Genomic DNA, 23,464 nt, shown 5'->3' with positions numbered 1-23,464 from the left:
TATACTTTTAACCATTTTCCAAATAAAAGAGCAAGCTATTTGAAGTTACTAGTAAATTCCATACACCAGAAAAAAAATGCAAAGCACTTCAGATGCTTTGACTATTTATTATAATTTTCATTATATTGATCACATTCTAGCATCTAAAATGGGAAGAAGCTGCTTGTTGAAAAAAATCATTATGAAAAATTCGTAACTCAAAACAAGACAAAAACGTTAAATTTAACATGGTTAGTCACATGTACAACTTAGTAGGATCAGGGAAATACATTTTTGAACGATAATACTTTCAAGGCTGTCATCACATGATTTAACTGTAGCAAGAAAAAATGTTTCTAAAGCTTGAGGAAAAGCTTATGACACGCTTAAGGCAGCAGGTTATTATTTAGATAGTTCAAAATAGTAGATGAAAATACATATTATAAAAGAATATGAACTTGTGATGAGCAAAGGGTGATACAAAGAAGTGTTGAATCACTATATTGTACACCTGAAACTAATGTTATACTGTATGTTAACTAACTGGAATTTAAATAAAAAGATTAAAAAGATAAAATTCAAAAATAAATAAATAAATAAAACTTAAAAAAAATGATTTCGCATAAATTTACTTTCCCAATCATGCTGTCTCCTGGCCTATATTAAGATGACTCTATATCCACATACAAACAGAGATGGAGATTAGGGACTATAAATACATTGGAAAGATCACTGATGCCAAAGTAATACACAGCAACAATAGTAATAAATTTAACTTACTAAATGCTTATAGACTGCTTATCATAATCTCATTTAATCCTCACAAAAAGCTTAATAAGATGGATTCTTTTATTATCCCCATTTTATAGCTGAGGACACTAGCATAAAGAATTACCTAACTGACACAAAGTCACAGAAATGTAAGTGGTGGAACCAGGACTGAAATCCAGATCTGAAAGATTTCATGTTATGCTTTTAGATCAGTATGGCATTTTACATGTATGTTTATAATAAGATCTCATTTAAATACAGTAATTTACCCTAGCATATATGTTTAATAAATCATATTTCTTATCTTACTTTATTATTAGTTTACCTTCCTTAAATTCATATGATAATTTACTATTGAGAGAGGTAGTCCAGTCTTTTAGATCCAGTTTAAACTATTTTAAGAGGCATGAAAGACCAAATTATCTCTCCAGCCACCCTATAATCCTTACCACTCTACCCCTAGACCTGCTGCCTACTCCACCCTACAGCTGGATCTTATGTTCCAGTTATATTGAAAAATTCACAGCTTCACAAGGCAGACATAGCTTGTTCTCACTTTTAAGTCTGCCATGCAGTTCTCTCTGTAGGCAACCCCCTCCCCACCTTATTCCCTCAACTCCTTATCAACCTTCAAGGACCGCTTTAGGGTAAGGCCCCTCTGGAGAGGTCTTCTTAAGCATCCATCAATGCAAACTTTGTCTATATTTCTCCTATATTTACTTCTATCACACAATTTATCATACTGTATTATAAAGGTCAATTATTACCTGTGTCCTTTAGTGTGCCAGCATAATACCTAGCAACCAAAATTTTTAAAATACTAAGTGATGGAAGAAAAACAAAATGTTTGATATGGTTACCTGAAAAGATAATATATATGTATAAAGTTGACTCCAATTGCATCAACAGTATAATTAATAACAATCACTTTTGGTGCCTGGATGGCTCAGTCGGTTAAGATCATAACCATGATCTCATGGTTCGTGGGATGGAGTCCTGCATCGGGCTCTGTGCTGTCAGCGCTTGGGATTCTCTCTCTCCCTCTTTCTCTGTCCCTCCCTGCTCACTCTAGCTCACTCTCTCTCAAAAATAAACATTAGGGGCGCCTGGGTGGCGCAGTTGGTTAAGTGTCCGACTTCAGCCAGGTCGCGATCTCGCGGTCCGGGAGTTCGAGCCCCGCGTCAGGCTCTGGGCTGATGGCTCAGAGCCTGGAGCCTGTTTCCGATTCTGTGTCTCCCTCTCTCTCTGCCCCTCCCCCGTTCATGCTCTGTCTCTCTCTGTCCCAAAAATAAATAAACGTTGAAAAAAAAAATAAATAAACATTAAAAAAAATTATACAAAATATATTTTTAAAAATACCTATCAGTTTTAATACCTATTTGTTATTCAATTTGACACCTGATAGCAAAAAGTTACATATTTTAGTTAACTTTTAGATGTGTTAGTATGAAAAGTTGTAGAATATTTATCAAAGAATTGTATTATTTTAAAAGAATTTAACATTTTTTATTAAAAATGTAGTTCTATTGTTTCATAGAAGAGTATACTTATCAGAAAAGGAATGAGAGTAAACTGTTGAGACATCTTGACAAAGGTTTATCATTGATTATTATGAAAAAATATCTAAGCTGTACCACTGGTCATCAAATCAATGGTGACCTCTACCATGTCACTGAGACACAGTTTAATTTTTTCCCTCCTTGATATTACTATCAAAAGATGAAATTTATGCCCTTTCACCTTAGTTTATTATAATTGCTCTCGTATCCATGAATAAGCTAAATGTTTTGAAAGTCTATCTCTTTTTTAGCTTGTACCACCTTCTAAATTCGTAATGAGTTCTTCCATTAATTTAGAAATACTAGTTTTATCTTATTTCTCCGAATTTAAGGGATATCCCTCTCTACCATTCTACAAATTGAAAAATAAAGACTGTGTTCATCTTATCCATAAAATTCACCACATAACAGTTAGTTTGCAATATAGAAGGAAGGTTAGTTTCTTCCTGATCAGTACAGGAATGAAATGTTTTGTATAAGATAAAGAACTACATTCTAGTTCACCCAGCATTAAGTAACCAAGCAAAGAATACTAGTTAAGTAGTAAAAAAAAACAAAAAACAAAAAACAAAAAAAACAAGTTTTAAAAGATATGTAAATCAACAGAATTTGAAATTCCACTTCTTCAAAGAATCAAATAGCAAGTAACAAAAGATACAACTACAGAAAGACAAGACACTAACACAATACTTTCTCAGTCCCTTCCCCCCTGATAATTCAGACAAGAATAGAGAATAATATAAAATTTTAAAGCACACATTTTAAATCTTAACAGCTACTCTTCCTAAAATCATGGACTGAAACGTCTAAAATAAAAATAAAATACCAAAAAGACTAAGTTATCTCTAAAACTATAAAAAACCAAAATGTAAAAGGATGTTTAATAAGATGTTCTCATAATAAAAACTACTATGAAGTACTAAATTAAAGTAATAAAACTAAAAAAAAAAATCACCTTTAAATACATAAAACATGCCTTTCTTTCAAAGATCTTATATCACAATATCACAGATTTTCACAAAACTAGTCACTAACCTCTATTTTTTCATAATAAATTTCGTTATATTTACCTTCAGATCCCATGATGAAGTGATGGATATCAGGGCCTGTTGACATACGAGGTCCTTGACAGCTTTTTTCTATTATACCTCTAGGTGTTACCATTTTTATATGAACCACCTGTTTAATACAATGCACGATATAAATTCTACATATTTGTCAGTGAATGGTGTGTGTGTGTATACACACGTCCATATATATTTAAAAAAAACTCTACTTTTAAAAACATTGGATTAGTGATAAATGATGACACCCTTCAGAATTCTAGTACCTTCTAATAATTCTTAGACTAAAAATAAGTTTTATATAACTTTAAAAGGGGGGGAAATCATTCTAATAATATTAATGGTTTGGGTATATTCATCATCTTAAAAAATGAAAAGCACTTTTTTTTTTAACTAAAAAAAAAATTTTTTTTAACGTTTATTTATTTTTGAGACAGAGAGAGACAGAGCATGAACAGGGGAGGGGCAGAGAGAGAGGGAGACACAGAATCGGAAACAGGCTCCAGGCTCTAAGCCGTCAGCACAGAGCCCGACGCGGGGCTCGAACTCACGGACCGTGAGATCATGACCTGAGCCGAAGTCGGACGCTTAACCGACCAAGCCACCCAGGCGCCCCGAAAAGCACTTTTCTTTAAACCAAATTTAGTTTGGTTTAAAGAACTAAAGGATGAAAAAAAAATAAGCAATGGTCATATTTTAACAGGTTCATTCCTCTACTCGTTTAACAATATTTATGAAGCACTATTATTCACATCAAGCACTGATCCAGATGCTTAGAATTCTAAGAAAAAATTTATTCTTGCCTTATTCCCACCCACAACTTACTTGCTTTGCCCACTTAGTAGAAAAGAGTGAAAAGAATGAAATATTAATTATGATCAGGTCAAAAATGGGATGAAGAGGGAGATGATGTGATTGAATTAAAGAGAAGAAAAGAGGGGTGCTTGGGTGGCACAGTCAGATAACCATCTGACTTCGGCTCAGGTCATGATCTCACAGTTCATGAGTTCAAGCCCTGCATGGGGCTCTGTGAGGACAGCTCAGAGTCTGGAGCCTGCTTCAGAATCTGTGTCTCACCCTTCTCTGCCCCTCCCCCACTCATGCTCGCGCGCGCGCGCTCTCTCTCTCTCTCTCTCTCTCTCTCTCTCTCCCCCTCTCAAAAATAAACATTTAAAAAAAAAAAAGAGTAGAAAAGAGATATGTGTGTAGTATAGGTCTCACACCACTAAAGAAGTAAGCATATTGAAGGGTTACTCAAAAATAGTTCCTGAGATCCAAATCAGGAAATGGTTAAGTGAAAATCCAACACATTTTTGCAATGCCTTTTTGACAGATAAACAAAAATAGTCTATTTATTATTTAAGGAACTGAGCAGAGGACATCAATAATTCACAAAACAAAAACTAAAAATCACCAATAAGCACACTTTAAAAGTTTACGTTCAGAAGCAATTAAATAAATAAATAATTAAAAGGCAAAAATATAAATAAAAGGTCCAGTAAAATAAAGATTCTCATAATGCTAGTGGGAATGTTGATTAACAATTTCTATGAAGCAACTTGGCTACAAAGACCCAAAGACACAAAAACATAAACATCTTGATGCAACAAATCAAGCTCTAGGAACCTGCCCAAAGAAAGTGATTAAAGAGATGTATACTAAAGAAATTACTAAAAAGGATACTTTCCCCTTTATTTTCTACAATTTTAAAATCAAGAATAATTTAAACATTCATTAATAGGGAGTTACTTTAATAAACTCTGAATTATTGGTAAAAGAATTATATGCATTCTAAAAATGATGTGTACATCTATGTTCATTTATAAGTTAATATATTGATAACAGTTTAAAGACTAGATCAAACACAGCATCATTCTTTTTTATATTAAAAGCTAGGTATACACATGCAAATAAGCACATTAGGATATGTGCTTATAATTTGTGATCTTAAGGATTTTCAAAAAAAGGATTAAAATAAATTACATGCTTTAGCAGTACTAAATGTTTGCTTAACTATGATAAAGTTTTTAACAATCCAATAGCAAAAGGATTAAATTCTCTCCTCTGAAATTGAATTTGCAAAAAAAAAAAAAAAAAAAAAAAAAAAGTAATTTCTAAAATATCCTCAATTAAAAAAAACAAGGTAGTGCAAACATTTTAAGTGTTTATAATACACACTTAAAATAATTCTGTGCAGTGAATGTCATTCTACTTTACAGAAAAGGAAACTGAAATTTAGAAAGGTGATCCAATTTGTACAAGATCATACAACTACTCACTGGGAAAGCTACAGATGGAACAAATGATACCTAATCCCTAGCCAGGATGTCCATAGTTAAATTATTATCGCACTAATTCCAAGACCACTGGTACCAGATGAGCTAAAATAAAATGGGGTGAACATAAACCATTATTGGTGATACTGCCACCTACTAGGACATTTTCAATCAGGCTCTTTAATTGTATACAGAAAACAATTTTTAAGAAAATTAAGTATAAACTCTCCTAAGGCACAAAAAGAGTAGCAGTGATGAGATCACCTAAATAGACTAAAACCTTGGTAGCTGAAGACTGAGACTCCATGAGGCTTATAAAATAATATTTATACATTTTACAACTGATACTATGAAGAATCTACAAAGCTTAAATATCAGTCACTTGAAAAGGAGCACTCATAAATAATGACCACATTTATCTTTTAACTGCCTCCATTATACATAGTCAACTTTACTATAATCAAAAAGGGTATACTTTTGGTAGGGCTCTACCATCCAACTCTAAAAAAAAGGCTTTAATCACTTTATAATAATAGACTAATCAATTATTACATAATAACCAGAAAAAAATTTACCAGGTCCTCAATATTGCCATAGATATTCTTTTTCATGCCCGATGCCCGAGTAGATACCCATCCTCCCACAGTGCTGAATTCCAGGGAATCCGGTTCATGACCTGTACAATAACCACTTTCTTTAAGCTGAAAAACAAAAAAAATGTAATATTTTACTAGTGAAAATGATCCCATTTAACACAGCACTCAACACATTAACTCTTCACACTTTAAAATGTCTACTTGTCACTGGTATTTGGACTCATTAAAACCTATATAGAAAAAGAAATACTTTTGTCATGCTCATCCAAAACAATTTTTAAGCTTTTGCCTAGTGGAAAACCTTACAAAACTGAAAAATGTGGACCAAAAGACAATTCCACAGGTTTGCTAGCCAATCTTCTTCATTAGATCCTTTTATTTTAAAATACCAACTACTCTCCCTACTTTGTTTTTAACCACAAAGACACAACCTAAGTACTTATGGAGATCAGATTATGCTTAAATAACTGCCAACTTCACCTAAACACTTTCAATAAATAAAGCACTTAATCTTCTGATCTCCCTACCCTAATATAATATGCAGCAGGCCTGCACAAAATCTAAGCAAATTGCCTGTACTTAATTCTCTCAAGGAGTCATGTGTTTTAATGTACAGCCATCTGGCTAGGTTTCCTGTATGTAATACCATCATTTATTTGTGATGCAGATCATGCATTCCTGTACATTAAATAGTCACTTGTTTCTCATTTTTCTATATTAGCTTGGCTTTGCCATCTGCACAGCACCTGAAGTTGAATGGATGCCCTTTACTGCAACACCACCAAAGCCATTCCACTGAAATCATTTTAAAGACTCAGCCATCTCATGTCAAATGGTACAGACACCACCATCTGCACATCCACTGTCTACTGCACTCAAGCCCATCAATCTGTATTGACCGTTTTGATAGTCATCCAGTTAAGCAACTGCTTCTATTTTTCAAGTAAGCCATGCAGAGATGTAGAATATGTCAGCTATGTTTGTATCTGTTAAGTATGGAGTAAAAGTTGTGATCCAAAGTGAGAGAACCTGGTAAGTTGCAAATTATTTATCTTTTCTAATTGTTTTGCTAGGAAAAAAAGATTTAGAAAGACATCAACTGTTAATAGATTATTTTCACTAAATATTCAAAATGTTTATTTAATTTTAAGAGGTTATTAACTACTCACAAATAAGGAGCTTAAATACACGAATGAACAATTTTAAAATGAAGATTATCAGACTGTTATTTTATATTTCTTTCTAGTTCCCAATCTATATTTGTACTATTTACTCTCAAAAAAAAAAAAAAAAAAAAAAAAAAAAAAGACCACTATTACTCAATTTTTCTGAAATTAGAAGAAAAAGAAAAAACATTCAGAGTGCCAGAAGCCGAGCTATCCAACCAGCCTGACGGCAGGGCCCGGGTGTGGACGGATCGGGACTGCAGGGCGGCCCACCGACAGTGAAGCTTCTTGTACTCCTGCTTTTATGTAATTTGGCCTTAATAAAAGTACCCGGGGAATTGTCTGTTGGGGAACTGCCCTCGACAGGCCCCCTGGGAAAAGAACCATTGGGGAAGGAGATAAGGTTCCGCAAGGAAACTGTGCGGCCCTACATCTAGCCCTTGCCACCCCCTATAAAGACTCCTCTACCTAAAGGAAGGATAGCCCCATACATTTCCCAGCCAAGGAAGGAATAAATGGATTTAAAAGCCCCACTCCGGCAACTAAGGAGTGAATCTGTGGGCACAAGATACTCCAACCCCTAGGCCCACTTGGCCCCCAGGAGGCATTCCAGATGATGACTGAACCTAGTCGGTTAAAGTACAGAACGGTTCACTAGTTCCTAGGTGCATTGTCTCTCTGAGAATGCATAAGGCGTGGGTTCCTAACGCCCTCTTGGCCTCCTCCTCACACTCGGACTGAGGCGAACACTTGTTCCTCAAACCACAAGTGGTTCAGGAAAATAACTAAGAGGTCATGTCCTATAACTGTTCCACTTGAGGTGTTGAGAGATAGATGACCTTTCATGAAAACAGCAAAGCAAATGCTCTATAGATTATAGATAAACATAGATACATAATGAAAATAAAGTAAGAAATTAATCAATAAGCAAAGGGCAGGAGGGAATGTTATGAGAAAATAACCATGTTATTCCTTAAAGGGTGATTATACATAGGAACATTTTTAGAATTAGATAATGCTAGAAAACATAGATGGCGCATGCTACAAGGAAATTGCTAACAAATATATAATGCCACGTTTGCCACAATAAAGTGGCCTGCTTTCATAAACAACACACTGCTGTTGTCTGTGTCCACTTTTATTTTTGTTTTGTTTTATTTTCACTTTTTCGCCAACGCCGTTCATCCTTCGGGAACCTGCTGGAGCTGGACTCCGGCAATAGAGCCCTTAGATGCCCTAAGCACTAAATAGGGAGTTTTCACATATTCTCATGACAAAATCTCCATGTTACCTATACCAAAGCAAATTAAATCTATACTGCTTCTGTAAGTACATCAATATTAGTTGTAATAATATGCCTCTTACGTCTGGTAGGCTAGTTCATTACCTTCTCCAATTATAAAGTCATGTAAAGCTATGAAATGAGGATACAAAAAAGAAAGAAAGAAAGAAAGAAAGAAAGAAAGAAAGAAAGAAAGAAAGAAAGAAAGAAAGGGAGGGAGGGAGGGAGGGAGGGAGGGAGGGAGGGAGGGAGGGAGGGAGAAAAAAGACTGTCTCTATGCTCAGGGAGCTCTACCCAGCACACCATTTTAAATCTACTTCTTTAAAACCTAACAACCTGCCTACTAGGTAAGTGAATAAGTGAATGGTTAAGAAGCTGAATTTGAAACTTGTCATTTATTATTATGCTTCCCAGAAAATTTGCATACTACAGTACACTAATAAGAAACAATTTTTGGCATATAGTTAAGTGCTTAATTAATGGTATCTCTGATCATATACATTCAGCCACTTCTTTTAAAAGTCTGTGCCTTTGCTATGTCTTTGTTAATGCCATTAGCTGCTAAGAAAAACCTGAAGAAAGATTTACAGATTTAACTCATACAGTTAACCAAATATCCCTTTTAAACAAAATCACCTCTCCTCTCCATCTGTATGCCATAAAAAGGAATAAGAATATTATCTTACTTCTGTACCCCATTCAATATTAAGACAACAAATATTTACTGACTCCTTATGCTCTAAGCCTCAGAAATATTACTAAGAGAAAATCCTAGATTGTAGAGCTTGTTATTATACAAAGAAGGGACTGAAGTTAACAAGAAACATAATTAAATTAAGACAGAACAATTAGAAGTGTAATGAAAAAACTAAAAGTACAGCAGGGACATCTGCCTCTACCCAAGTTGAAGCAAAAAGGAACTAGATTTACCCTCTCACATGAAAAAAACAAAAAACCCCAAACAAAAGTCTTTAAACACTGGACATGAGGTAACAAAGGACTGCTTATGAGAAAGCAAATAAAGGAAATGAACACTATGACTGTCCCTGGCTTAACTCCCGGCTGCAATGCAGAGAAAGGGAATCCAGGCACAACTCTGGAAAACACTGTGAGGTGAGGAGATGGGAGTTTGGAGTTGTGGAAAACCAAAGCATTAGAATTCACAAGACAAAGTACCAAAGAGAAGAGAGCAGCACAGAGAGAGAACCCTGGAGACTGGCAGATGGTCCCCCTCAAGTAGTCAGCAGAGCAATGAAAAGCACATACAAGTGAGGAAACTACCCAGGACCCGAGGAAAAAATAATCCAAACTGATTACAGAAAAGTACCAGGACTCATACAGGGCCAGAAACCTGTTCCCACCAGCCTGACTTGGAATACTTTTCCTTCACAGAACATGAGGTAGAACACCCAGGATGGTCATTCCTCACTAATGAGGAATGATTAGTCTCAGATTGAGCACTTCTCTGAATCCACCTAAAAGATCATAGAAGCAATAACTAAAGGATCAAACTATTTCCAAATAACTACATCCCAGAAAAAAGCTAAAAAATACTTTTTTATAGAATTGAAAGATATCTAAGACCTAGTAAGATAATATTCATGATGTCTGGTACTTAATAAAAAAATTACTAAGCATACAAAGAAGCAGGAAAACACAACCTATAATGAGGAAAATAATCATTATGAGGTGAATAATCAAAACCAACCTAGAACTAACAGAGACGTTATAATTAGCTGACCAGGACAACAGAATAGTTATTTAACTGTATTCCATATGTTCAAAGAGTCGACACAGAAAACACAGAAAGACCCAAATTAAACATCTAAAAAAAGTAAAAAATACAATGTTGGAGATTAAAAAAAAAAAAACACTTGATGGGGTTAAGAGTAAAATATACTCAGCAAATAAAAGATTAGTGAACTCTAAGACATAGCAAAAGAAACTAAAGAAAAAACTGAAAAGAGCAGCAGTGAGCTGTGGAACTTCAAACAGCCTAATACATGAGTAAACAGTCCCTAAAGGTCAGGTAAGGGAGGGAGGGACAGATATTTGAAGAAATAATAGCCAAAAATTTTCCAAATGTGATGAAAACTATAAACCAAAAAATAAAGGAAACTCAACAAATCTTCAATATAAGAAACACACAAAAAACTACACCAAGTCCATCACAATCAAAATATTCAAACCAGAAATAAGAAAATCTTAAAAGCAACCAGAGGAAAAAAACACAGAATGTACATATGAACAAAGATAAGGGTAACATTTAATTTCTTGTCAGAAACAGTAAAGTGAGACAAGAGCAAAGCAACATCTTTATATTACTGAAGGAAAAACACTGTCAACTTACAATTCTACACTCAGTTAAAATATCTTTGAAAACACAGGTGGTGACCTCGAACTAATAAGCAATTAAAGCAAGATTACAGGATACATGATTTATACACAAAATTCAATTGCTTTCCTATATACCAACAAGGAACAAGTGGAATTTAAAATTTAAAACATAATACCATTTATATTAGAGCCCCCAAAATGAAATACTTAGGTATAAATCTAACAGATGTGTACAAGATCTATGATGAAAACTCTGATGAATAAAATCAAAGGTTTAAATAAATGAAGAGATATTTCATATTCATGGAAGATTCAACATTATCAAGATGTAAGTTCTTCCCAAATTGATCTATAGATTCAGTGTAACAATCCCAACCAAAATCCAAAGTTATTTATAGATATTGACAAACTAATCCTTGAGTCTATATAGAAAGGCAAAAAAGCCCAGAATAGCCAACAGAATTTGAAGGAGAACTAAGAGCCAGGAAGTAGACTGACACTGCCCAACTTCAAGAGTTACTACAAAACTAAGGAATCAAAACAATGTGGTTTTGGGGAAAGAACCAAAAAATAGATCAATGGAACAGAACAGAGAGCCCAGAGATATACTTAACTGATCTTAGATAAAAGAGCAAAGACAAGGGGTATCTGGGTGGCTCAATCAGTTGAGTGTCCGACTTCGGCTCAGGTCATGATCTCACAGTTCATGAGTTCGAGCCCCGCATTGGGCTCTGTGCTGACAGCTCAGAGCCTGGAGCCTGCTTCAGATTCTGTGTGTCTCTCTTTCTGCCCCTCCTCTGCTTCATGCTCTCTCCCTCTCTCAAAAATAAATAAAAACATTAAAAAAAAATTTTTTTAATAAAAAAAGAGCAAAGGAATACAATGGAACAAAATAGCCTTTCAATAAATATTGCTAAAACAACTAAACATCCACATGCAAAAAAAGAAATGAATCTAAAAACATCCATTACAAAAATGAATTCAAGTGGATTATAGATCTAAATGTAAAATGCAAAATTATAAAACTCCCAAAAGATAACAAAGAAGAAAAGTGCAATGAACTTGGATACGATGTTTAGATACAACACCAAAGACACAATCCATGAAAGAAATAACTGATAAGCTAGACTTCATTAAAATTAAAAATGTCTGCTCTGCAAAAATAATATAAGGAAATTATAAGACAAACCACAAGCTTGGAAAAAAAAATTGCCAAAGATAAAAATAATAAACCCACCTGATAGAAGATGGTTATCTCAAATAATACAAAGAACTCAAAACTCAACAATAAGAAAACAATCCAATTTAAAAATGGGCCAAAGATCTTAACAGACCTCACCAAAGATAGCAAATAAGCCATAAGAAAAGATGCTTCACATCATATATCATCAGGGAAACAAAAATTAAAACAACAAGACATCACCTATATGAATGGCCAAAATCCAGAACACTGACAACACTAAATGCTGATGAGGACATGGAGCAACAGGAACTCTCATATAATGGTGGTGGGAATGCAAAATGGCACAGAGCCTCTATGGAAGACTATCTGGTGGTTTCTTACAAAATTAAACATACTCTTACCATCCAGAAATTCTCCACTTTGGTATTTACTCAAAGGAGTTGAAAACTTATGTCCACATAAAAACCTGCACACAAATGTTTATAGCAGCTTATTCACAAATTGCCAAAACTTGGAAGCAACCAAGATGTCCTTCAGTAGGTAAATAGATAAATAAGCTATGGTAAATCCAGACAACGGAAATTATTCAGTGCTAAAAAGAAATGAGCTATCAAGCCATGAAAAGACATGAAGGAACCTTAAATGAATTATTACTAAATTAAGGCAGCCAATCTAAAAAGGCTACATACTCTATGATTCCACCTATAAGACATTCTGGAAAAAGCAAAACTATGAAGATAATAGAAAGGTCAGAAGTTGCCAGGAGTAGGAGGGAGAGAGATGAGTTGAGGATTTTTAGGGTAGTGAAAATATTCTATATAATATTATAATGTTGGATACTTATGTCATTGTATATTTGTCCAAACCTATAGAATATACAACACAAAAGTGAACCCTAAGATAAACTATGAGCTTTGGGTAATTATGATGTGCCAACATAGGTTCATCCTTGGTAAAACAAACAAACAAAAAACCCCACCATTCTGGTGAATGATGTTGATAATGGGGAAGGCTATGTTACGTGTGGGGACAGGGTACATATGGAAACCTCTGTACTTCTCAATTTTGCTGTAAACCTAAAACTTCTCTAAAAAACCATAAAGTGTTAAAAAAATGAAATGAAGATTTTTAGCAAACAAAAGTAGAAAGAATTCATGAACAGCAGACTCACACTAAAAATATTTAAAAGAAATCCTTCAAATTTAAGAAAGAAAACAAAGGAACAAAGAAAAACAGAAATGAACCAAAAAACAGATTCTTAACTATAGAGAACAAACTAATGGTTACCAGAGGAGAGGTTGGTGAGGGAATGAGTGAAAAAGGTAAAGAGTATTGAGAGTACTCTTATCATGATGAGCACTGATTAATGTACAGAACTGCTGAATCACTGTATTGCATCTCTGAAACTAATATAACACTGCATATTAACTATACTGGAATTAAAACAAACTTAAAACAATAAAAATAGAGGGGCGCCTGGGTGGCTCAATCAGTTTATGTCCGACTTTGGCTCAGGTCATGATCTCGTGGTCTGTGGCTTCAAGCCCCGCGTTGGGCTCTGTGCTGACAGTTCAGAGCCTGGAGACTGCTTCAGATCCTGTGTTTCCCTCTCTCTCTACTCCTCCTCCCCCCCCCCCAAATAAATAAACATTAAAAAAATAAAAATAATAAATAATAAAAGAAGGGAGTGCTTGGCTGGCTTAGTCAGGAGAGCATGCAACTCTTGATCTCAGGGTCATAAGCTTAAGACCCATATTGCATGTAGAGCTTACTTAAAGATAAATACAATGCTGTCACAAAAAATAATAAAAGAAGTCCTTCAAGCAGAAGGAAAATAACATCAAATGGAATTAAAAACATTGGAAAGGGTAACCAGATGGATAAATATATAAGATATTTTCTTTTGTTATTTAAATATCTTTAAAAGAAGATAATTGATTATTTCAACAAAAGTAGTAATAATATATTGTAGGCTTTATACCATATGTAAAAGCAGAATATATGACAACAATAGCACAAAGCAGATGAAGGGAAAATGAATATAATACTGTAAGGTTCTTCTACTAAACTCTGAAGTGGGGTGTTATATTATCACTTGAAGATAGACTGTTTTAAATTAAAGACATATACTATAAACCCTAAAACAACCTTTGCAATAAAACAAAACAAAACGTTATAGCTAATAAAGAAACAAAACAGATAAAATGGTATCAAAAAACATGTTTAATCCAAAAAGTTAGTAAAAGTGGAAAAGAAAAAAAAAACAGATGGAAAATACAGAAAACAAATACCAAAATGACAATTTAAACTGAACCACGTCAATAAACTACATTGAAGGTAAATGGTCTAAATATCCCAATTAAAGGTAGAGACTGTCAGGTTAGATAAAAAGGAAAAGACCCAATTTTATGGTGTCTACAAGAAAATTTTTAAATATAAGAATAAAAATCAGTTAAAAGAATGGAAAAAGGAAAAGATATCCCAAGTTAACAACCATCAAAAGAAAACTGGAATGGCTATTTTAATATTAGATGAAGCAGATTTCAGAGGAAAGAAAATGGTTCATTAATCAAGATGAAAAGAAGACAACTGACAGAACTGCAAGAAAAAAAAAAAGACAGGTCTACAATGATAGGTGATAGGTTAATTCTCCTCTCTCAATAAATGATAGAACAAGTAGACAGAAAATAAGAAAAAATATAGAAGACCTAAACAACACTGTAAATCAATTTGACCTAATCAACAATTGTAGACTACTCTCAACCAATAGCATCAGAAGACAAATTCTTTTCAAGTATAGATAGAACATTCTTAAGACAGACCTTACTGTGGGCCATAAAAGAAATATCAATTAAGTTGAAAAGATTCGTATTCATATAAATGTTTTCTGAACACAATGATATTAACATGGAAATCAGTAACAGAAAGATGCCTGGAAAATCCCCCCAATAATTAGAAATTAAATAACTTGTAAGTATCCAATGGCCAAAGAAAAAAATGAAAAAGGAAGTAGAAAAATACAGTACTTTGAAATGAATGAAAATGAATAGACATATCAAAATTTGTAGAATACCACTACAGCAGTAGTTGGGGGAAATTTAAAGTAATGAAAATCAGCTTTATTTAAAAAGAGGAATGGCCTCAAATTACCTTATCTTCCCCCCTAACACACAAAAAAGAATTCGACAAAACACAAAATCCATTCCTAATAAAAACTCTGAAAACTAAAACAGAAAAAACTTCCTCAACTTGATAAAGGGTATCTACAAAACCAAAGCAACAACAACAACCTATAGTTAACATCACACTTAATGGTAAAGGACTAAATGCATTTCTCCTAAATCAGGAATAATGCAAGGATGTCCACTTTCACTTCTTTTCAACATTGTATTAGAGCACAAACCACCACAATCAGGTGAGAAAAGGGAATAAAGGCATACAGATTGGAAGGAAAGAAGTAAAACTGTCTTTATTAAGAAAGGACATGATCATATATATAGAAAATCAAATAGGAGCTGTAAGAAAACTTTTAGAATTCATGAATTTAGCAAGGTTGTTAGATATAAGATCTGTACACAAAAATCAATTGTATTTCTACACTTTTTTCTTGTGTACTTTTTTAGTAATCTCTAGACTTTCAAATGTATTTACACATATTAATAAAGAACATTCAGAAACTGAAAAAAATTTTTTAGGTTTATTCATTTATTTTGAGAGAGACAGAGATAGCACGAGTGGGAAAGGGGCAGAGAGAGCAACGGGAGGTGGGGGGAGAAGAGAGAGAGAGAGAGAGAGAGAGAGAGAGAGAGAGAGAGAGAGACAGAATATCCCAAGCAGGCTCCACACTGCCAGCACAGAGCCTAATGCAGGATTTGAGCCCATTAAGCCGCAAGATAGTGACCTGAGCGAAAACCGAGAGTCAAACGCTTAACCAACAGAGCCACCCAAGTGTCCCCCCCCACGCCAAATTTTTTAAATACCATTTACTATAGCATCAAAAATATATATAATACTTAGGGATAAAGCTTATTTTAAAAAACATGAAGGATTTTACAAAAAAAAACACAAGATACTACTAAGAGAAATTATAGACATAAAAAAAACTAGGGACATACCATGTTCATGGGTCAAAAGAATCGATATTGTTAAGAGGTCAGTTCTCCCCAAATTGACACAGTCAATGCAATGTCAATCAAATCTCAACAGGCTTTTTTTGTTTAAACAAAAGTTCACAGGTGATTATAAATTTCATAGGGAAATACAAATAACCTAAAATAGCCAAAACAACTTTGAAAAAGATTTATGATACAGCTGCAGTGATCCAAACTATCTGGTACTGGCATAAAGATATACAAAAGATCAATGAAACAAAATAGAGCCCAGGATGCACACATATATGGACAACAAACTTTTTATGATGGTGCTAAGTCAAATGAAAAAGGGGTAATCTTTTCAACAAATGGTGCTGAAAATACTGGATAGCCATATGCAAAAAAAAAAAAAAAAAAAAAAAAAAGAACTTCAATCCATCCTTTGCACCATACATAAACATTAACTCGAAAACCTTCAAAACTCATCAGAAACTTGAATGTAAAATAAAAACTATGAAACTTAAATGGGAGAAAATCTTTGTATCCTAAGCTAAATCAAAGCATGACAGCAACAGCATGATATATAAAGTAAAAACTTAAATATGTTTTGAAACTCATCAAAATAAAAAACATCTTTTCTTCAAAAGACTCTGTCAAGAGAATGAAAAGACAAGCCCACAGACTGGGAGAAAATATTTCTGAAGTATATACCTGCAAAAGGACTTATATCCAGAATATGTAAAGAATTCTCAAAACTCAACAATAAGAAAACAAACAACCCAATTTAAAAATTGGGCAAATAACTTGAACAGACACCTCACCAGAGAAGATATATGGATGGCAAATAGCACTTGAAAAGATGTTCAACATCGCTACTAACTAGAAAAATACAAATTAAAACCACAATGAGATACTGTAACACATCTACTAGAATGCCTAAAACATTAACAAATATTGGAGAAGATGTAGAGAAATTGGAACTCTTACACAGTGCTAGTAGGAATATAAAATGATGCACTCTGGGAACATGTTTGGTAGTTTTTCAAAAATGTAAATATGTACCTACCATTTGATTTAGCCATTTCATTTTTTGATTTTTTACCCAAGAGAAATGAAAGTATACGTCAATACAAGGATTTGCACATGAATGTTCATAGCAGCTTTATTTGTAACAGCCTCAAACTGGAAATAATCCAAATATTCAACAATAAGTGAATGGATAAATAGTGGTGTATCTATATGATGGAATACTACTGAGCAATAAAAAGGAATAAACTAATTGATACATGCAACAATATTCATTAATCTCAATTATGCCTAGCGAAAGAAGTCATACCCTCAATCTACCCTCAAAAAGAGTGCATGATTAGATTTAGTACAACTGTAGCACATTTGAACAAATCTACAGTGATAGAAAGCAGATCAATGACTGCCAGGGGTGGGGGTAAGACTGGGATAGAGAGGATTATAAAGAAGCAAGAGTAAATCTTTGGGTTTGGTACATGTGTTCATTATCTTGATTGTGGTGATGGTTTCATGGTTATACTTGTGTACCAAAACATATCAAGTTGTAAATTTTAAATAAGTGGAATTTATTGTATGCCAATTATACCTCAGTGAAATTATTATAAAGTGAAACAAGAACAAATGACTCCAAGGATATTGCCCCAAGCTGCACAAGAACTGAATTCCCATCAACTGAGAATGAGAAGGATAAAGAATAAGCAAATTGTGAAGGGAAAACGGAAATTCAATTTTTAAAATATTGAGTTTAAAATGTCTATTATATATGCAAAGTGGAGACATCAACAGGGCAACTGAAAATATAAGTCTCTATAGAGTTCAAGAAAGAACTCTAAGATGATGTTATAGATATAGAAGTCTTTGGCACATAAAAGGAATATTTAAAGTCAGCTGTGCTTCAATGAAGTACAGATAGTGCTCAATAAAAATTAGTGAAATGAATAAAAGTTCTAAGCACGTTACATGATTAACTTATTTCTTCCTAAAATATATATAAAGTCGGAATTATTACCTCTATTTCATAGATAAAGAAACTAAGGCACAGGGAAACGAGTCCTTGGGAGTAAAAACGTAAGTCACACATCCCCAGACTATTAACTAATAAAATACAGTAGCCAAAACTTTAATAAGCCTAGAAACAAATTCCCAAATCCACAATTGAAATATTAATGACCTCTCTTAAATTTTATATATATTAAAATCAGTGTAAATCTATAAGCTGAAGAGATTAAAACCTGTGCTACCCAGCTAATACATTTGTGTCATTTAAGAATTTCTAGAAGGAAAAAGCAGGATGTTTTAAGCTGGTTATCTCAGCTGATTAAGAAACTGAAGGGTACAGAAGTTTAATGAGGAAAAACTTGAACTGGGATTGAAACAGCTATAGAAACTACATTACAGTCTACTGGAGGCAAAAAAGAAAGTTCTATATTGGCATTTAGGGAAATGAACTAGTAGGTAAAATATCAGAAGTTCCTAGTCTAGGAAAATGTCATTTAAATTTCAAGGAAATATGTTCATTGAATTTTAATTCTAACCTTTAAAAAAAAAAACTTGGAAAGGTTAAAATACTACATCAAATGCTATAATCAAAGACATAAAATTAGAGACATGAAAGGCCACTTTTTGTTATAAAAAAATTGCTGTGTTGCTAGGGCCTCATTCAGACATAATGGAAGACTGATACAGGACTTTTTACAGGTTTTTTTTTCATTAAATACTATTATTCTGCCCCACTTAAGTTCATTGTGTGTGTGTGTGTGTGTGTGTGTGTGTGTGTGTGTGTGTATTAAGTTCATTATATTATAAACTACAGTAATTAACAAAGGTAATTACTTTGACTTCTATAAAACCTTGGCTTATTGAAGATCTTTAACACTGCCTCAACCAATATGTTTAATTTCATCCAGTTCTTAGTTCATTAAATCAAAAACAAAGATAATAATCTAATATTTTTTTCAAAGCCTTTCATCCAGAAATGGTCAGTGGCATACCAATTTCATTCAACTTTTTACCAAGAAATAAGGAAAGAGACAATTAAAAAAAGATCGACAACCATCTCATCTCCATGTCCCATTAAAATGTAGAAGGGAGGAGTCTCTGTAACTCAAGTAGAACGAAGTGGTCAGTATTATTAACAACAAATTAAACTTTCTGATTTTTATTTACAACAGCTGAGTTATAGTCATCCTGACCATGTTTGTGGAGGTTGAAAATCAATACATTTTAATAATTACATGCTTAGAATCCATGAAAGGAACCTCAAGCTTTCCAAAAATTCATCAGGATACCAAAAAGTGTTACAAGGTCTCCAAGAGTTTGACTAATTCATGAGATGGGCAGTTTTCAATGAAATTAGGCACTGAAAAGTTCAATTAATAGCAAATACCAACATCTACCCAGTTGATCCAATTTATCATCAACTTCTGAGAATTCTATGTCCAATATGTTTCACTTTGCTCCATTTCTACTCTTTTATTGTCACTATCAGTTCTTGCCTGAATTATGCCAGAGCCTCTTACCCACCTTCATGTGCCCCTCCATCTATCCTCTACACAGGAGCTAGCCAGAACTACCTGAATACAGAGGTAAAGTTCACACTTCTAGAAGGGGCTTTATAAGGCTCCTTTATAGTCTGATCTCTTCATGTTTTCCTGGCTTCATCCTCTACCACTGCTATACATACACCCACCCAACATATAGAATGTGTGTTCTCCCACACACACACTAGACCTCAGCCACACTCAGCTGTCTGCAGGTCCCCAAGAGCAACAGCTGCCCTTAAAGCCTCTGCACCTGCTGCTTTCTCCGACTGGATTGCTCTCTTCACTCCCATTAACTTTTTTGCTTTCACTCATCCTGAAGTCTCATTTTAAAAGCTGCATTCTCTGCAATACCTTCTTTGTCCAGTTCCTTCCCTCCTAACCCCATTTGATGAGCCATAATACCCTGCATTCAGCCTTCACCTTGCAATTCTCATTCTGAATCATAAGTGTCTATTTATCTAATTTTCTATTGTAATGTAAGCTTTCCAAAGGTAAGGGATGGTGTCTTATTCACTACCGTATCCTCAGTATCTAGCTCAATGCCTGACCCACAATAAAAGCTGAACAAATTTGCTCAGTGAATGTACTGTGAAAGGTACTCCATTCATAGAGAGGACATATAGCAATTGTGAAAATGTTAATTAAAGGAAGTAACATACCTGTCTTTCCAAATCCTGTCCTGTTATACCAGCCTCTACATGAGCTGTCAGATTGTTCTCATCAACCCAGAGGATTCGATTCTGTTGCAAATGAAGAAAAAATTCTCATCTCCATGAACTATTGACATTTTCTCAGGAAATATAGCTTCCTAATTCAAGGTAGCAAGTTACAAGACAGAAAATAAGCAAGTAGGGTTACCCTCACTACAAAATTCCATTTATCCCAGACGATAAAACATGACAGACATAGCAACTTAGGCAGTATATCGTACAAGAGTTGGTTTAAAAGATAGACTCTGTCTTTATTCATTATCAATTTGAATTAAACTGTACTTACCTTATGCAAATTATTTAACTGTCTACTTTTAGTGTTTCCTCATTGTACAGTGTGAATAGTAATACTACTCATAAGGTTGGTGTAAGGATTAAATGAGATGCTGCACATAAAAGCTTAGCATATGGGGGCACCTGGCTGGAATAGTTTGTGAAGTGTACAGCTCTTGATCTTGGGGTTGTGGGTTTGAGCACTCCACACTGGGTGTAGAGATTACTTAAAATAAAATCTCAAAAAAAAAAAAAAAAAAGTCTTAGCATACAAAGTTCCTGGCATTCTGTAAATACCATCTGCACTACTATTAATAGTTATAAATCATATCTAATTTAAGAATATCAGAAGATGGCCATTGTGAGATTAAAAAAAGACATGTGCATATAGTAAATGGCATTCCTACTATATTTTTAATCCAAAATAGGGCTAGAGGCTCTGGGTAGGAAACAAAGCACACCCCTGCCTCCTACTTGAAAAGAAGAAACTGAATACCATCTGGCTCAACTTACAAAATGTTTACAGAATGTTTTTAACATTCTTATTTGACCTAATTTTTTATATGTATGAATTACTTTGTACTATTAAAGTCAGACTTCTTTTCCCTTCTATTTGGCTGAGCAAACAGATTAACATATAGACCTTCTTCTGGATCCCACAGAAGCTTTCTTTGCACTTTGATATTTTCAATTTCATGGCAATAACTAATGCAGGTAAGTCTAGCTAATAACAAAAAGGAAAGAATGCAATAGACAATATGAAAATTGTCTGCTTATAGTCCAAATTTGAACACATACAAATAACTGCACTGTTTAATTCACAGGATTATGCTAAACATTAAATAAGATGACATATGTGAATGTAATTTTTGTTTTATGTTATGTAAAGCTATCATTTTAATTATACTCTCACAATAAGACATAGTAATTTCAATATAACTATGGCAAATGAGTCTTTTGGTCTGTACTAAACTGTAAGGTAAAAAGACAGAATCCAGTAATCTGAATAACTTATACACTTCTCCCCTAGTAGACTGGTTGTTAAAGTGATTACATGCTTGTGGTAATTATACACCTTGTATCTACCAGTGGTCCGAACATATTTTTGGTAGATCAAAGAAACTGAAAGGAGGCAAAGAAAAACAAACAAACACCTTTATGGGCACTCATAGAGAAACCTATAGAAAATATATAGGATACCCTATTATATCTAGTATACACTACCCAATACAAGTTAATAATAAAATAAAAACTTTGAGATCAATAGGTCTTAGTATTATTGTAGATATTTAAGTAGAAACTGGCATTACTAATTATCATATTTTGTACACATTGTACCAGAAGTACTCGTGCAAAATCTTGTACACATACCTTATCAACTTCAAAGCAAATCACAATTATAAGTACCACCCATCCACTACAATATTTAGGAAGAGTTTAACATTAAAGGCAGTGAATACACAAGGTTTTTCTACAAAATAAATGGTTAAAATTCTGCCATTTAAAATTCTGCTACAGAATTTTCAGCATCTATCTACTCAATGTAAAGACTTTTATCTCATTTAATCTTCACAATTACTTTCTGTATTATTACTATTTTACAAATTCAGTAACAGATTTAGTGGTAAATTTGTACACAGTACACAGAAATTCAAAAACATTCCAAAGTCTATTCCAGAACAGGCTACTCTTAGGTAATCTTCTAAGGAAGATTCTTCTCTTAAACTCAGAGATAAGGACAAAGGTTAGTGGGAAACTTTACAGAATAATCAGCCTATCACCATCTGAACCTGCTGATTAATTTTAGCAATACTTAAAGTGGACAAACAGATATTATGTGTGATGTGTCATCATCTACAAGATATCCTTGCTGAAAAAAAATTTTAAAGCTATGCCTGAATCTAACTAGACTTTATATCTAACTTCCAGGTCAGAGGACATACAAAACCTAGAGGAAGAGTTAAATGATACCAAGATGAAGTGACAGGCAAACTCAAAATATGATATAATTTATACTACAAATCACCTAGTTCCTCCAAAAGTCAGCAATATTCAAAAAAGAAGAAAGATAAAATGGGACTTAAGGAAACAACCAAAAGCTAACGTGGGTCTTGTCTCAATCCCCATATGAACACATGAAGTATAAAATAAAAACAATTTTGAGACCACTGTAAAATCTGAATGTGAAACTCTATGTTAAATGACACAAGGAACTGTTTTTAAGTTTGACAGGAGCAACAATAATATAGTGAGAAAATGTTCTTTTAAAAACAGATACACAGAATAACTAAAACTATCATTGTTTGTGGGGGTGTAAAATGGTGCAACTACTCTGAACAAAGACCTGGAAATTGCTTGTAAAACTGACTATGTACCTACTATGATTTAATTCCACTCTTACATATTGACCTAATAGAAATGAAAGCCTATGTTTACAAAAACACCTATTCAAGAATATTCATAATAACTTCATTTATAAAAGCCAAACCTGGAAAGAGTATAGGTGTCCATCCATAGAAAAATGGATAAACAAACTATGGTATAGTTATATAATACAGTATCACTCAACAGGAAATAGAAATGCACTAGTGATAAACTCAGGAACAGA

At 33.7% G+C, this 23,464-nt stretch overlaps 1 protein-coding gene across 3 annotated transcripts in view; it reads right to left on the bottom strand.

Annotated features, from left to right (window-relative positions):
- The window catches only part of AGPS (alkylglycerone phosphate synthase), a 144,145-nt gene that overhangs the window by 66,640 nt on the left and 54,041 nt on the right, over positions 1-23,464 (bottom strand). For all 3 annotated transcript variants that reach the window (XM_045033989.1, XM_023259484.2, XM_045033991.1), the window contains exons 8-10: positions 20,533-20,613; positions 6,225-6,350; positions 3,380-3,488 (exon numbers count right to left, since the gene is read on the bottom strand). In XM_045033989.1, coding sequence (XP_044889924.1) covers positions 3,380-3,488; positions 6,225-6,350; positions 20,533-20,613 — 316 coding nt within the window. The remainder of the gene's footprint in view (positions 1-3,379; positions 3,489-6,224; positions 6,351-20,532; positions 20,614-23,464) is intronic.

This window comes from Felis catus, chromosome C1 (assembly GCF_018350175.1).
Source record: "Felis catus isolate Fca126 chromosome C1, F.catus_Fca126_mat1.0, whole genome shotgun sequence".
NCBI classification, from domain to species: Eukaryota; Metazoa; Chordata; class Mammalia; order Carnivora; family Felidae; genus Felis; species Felis catus.
This window is presented reverse-complemented; position numbering and strand designations above follow the sequence as displayed.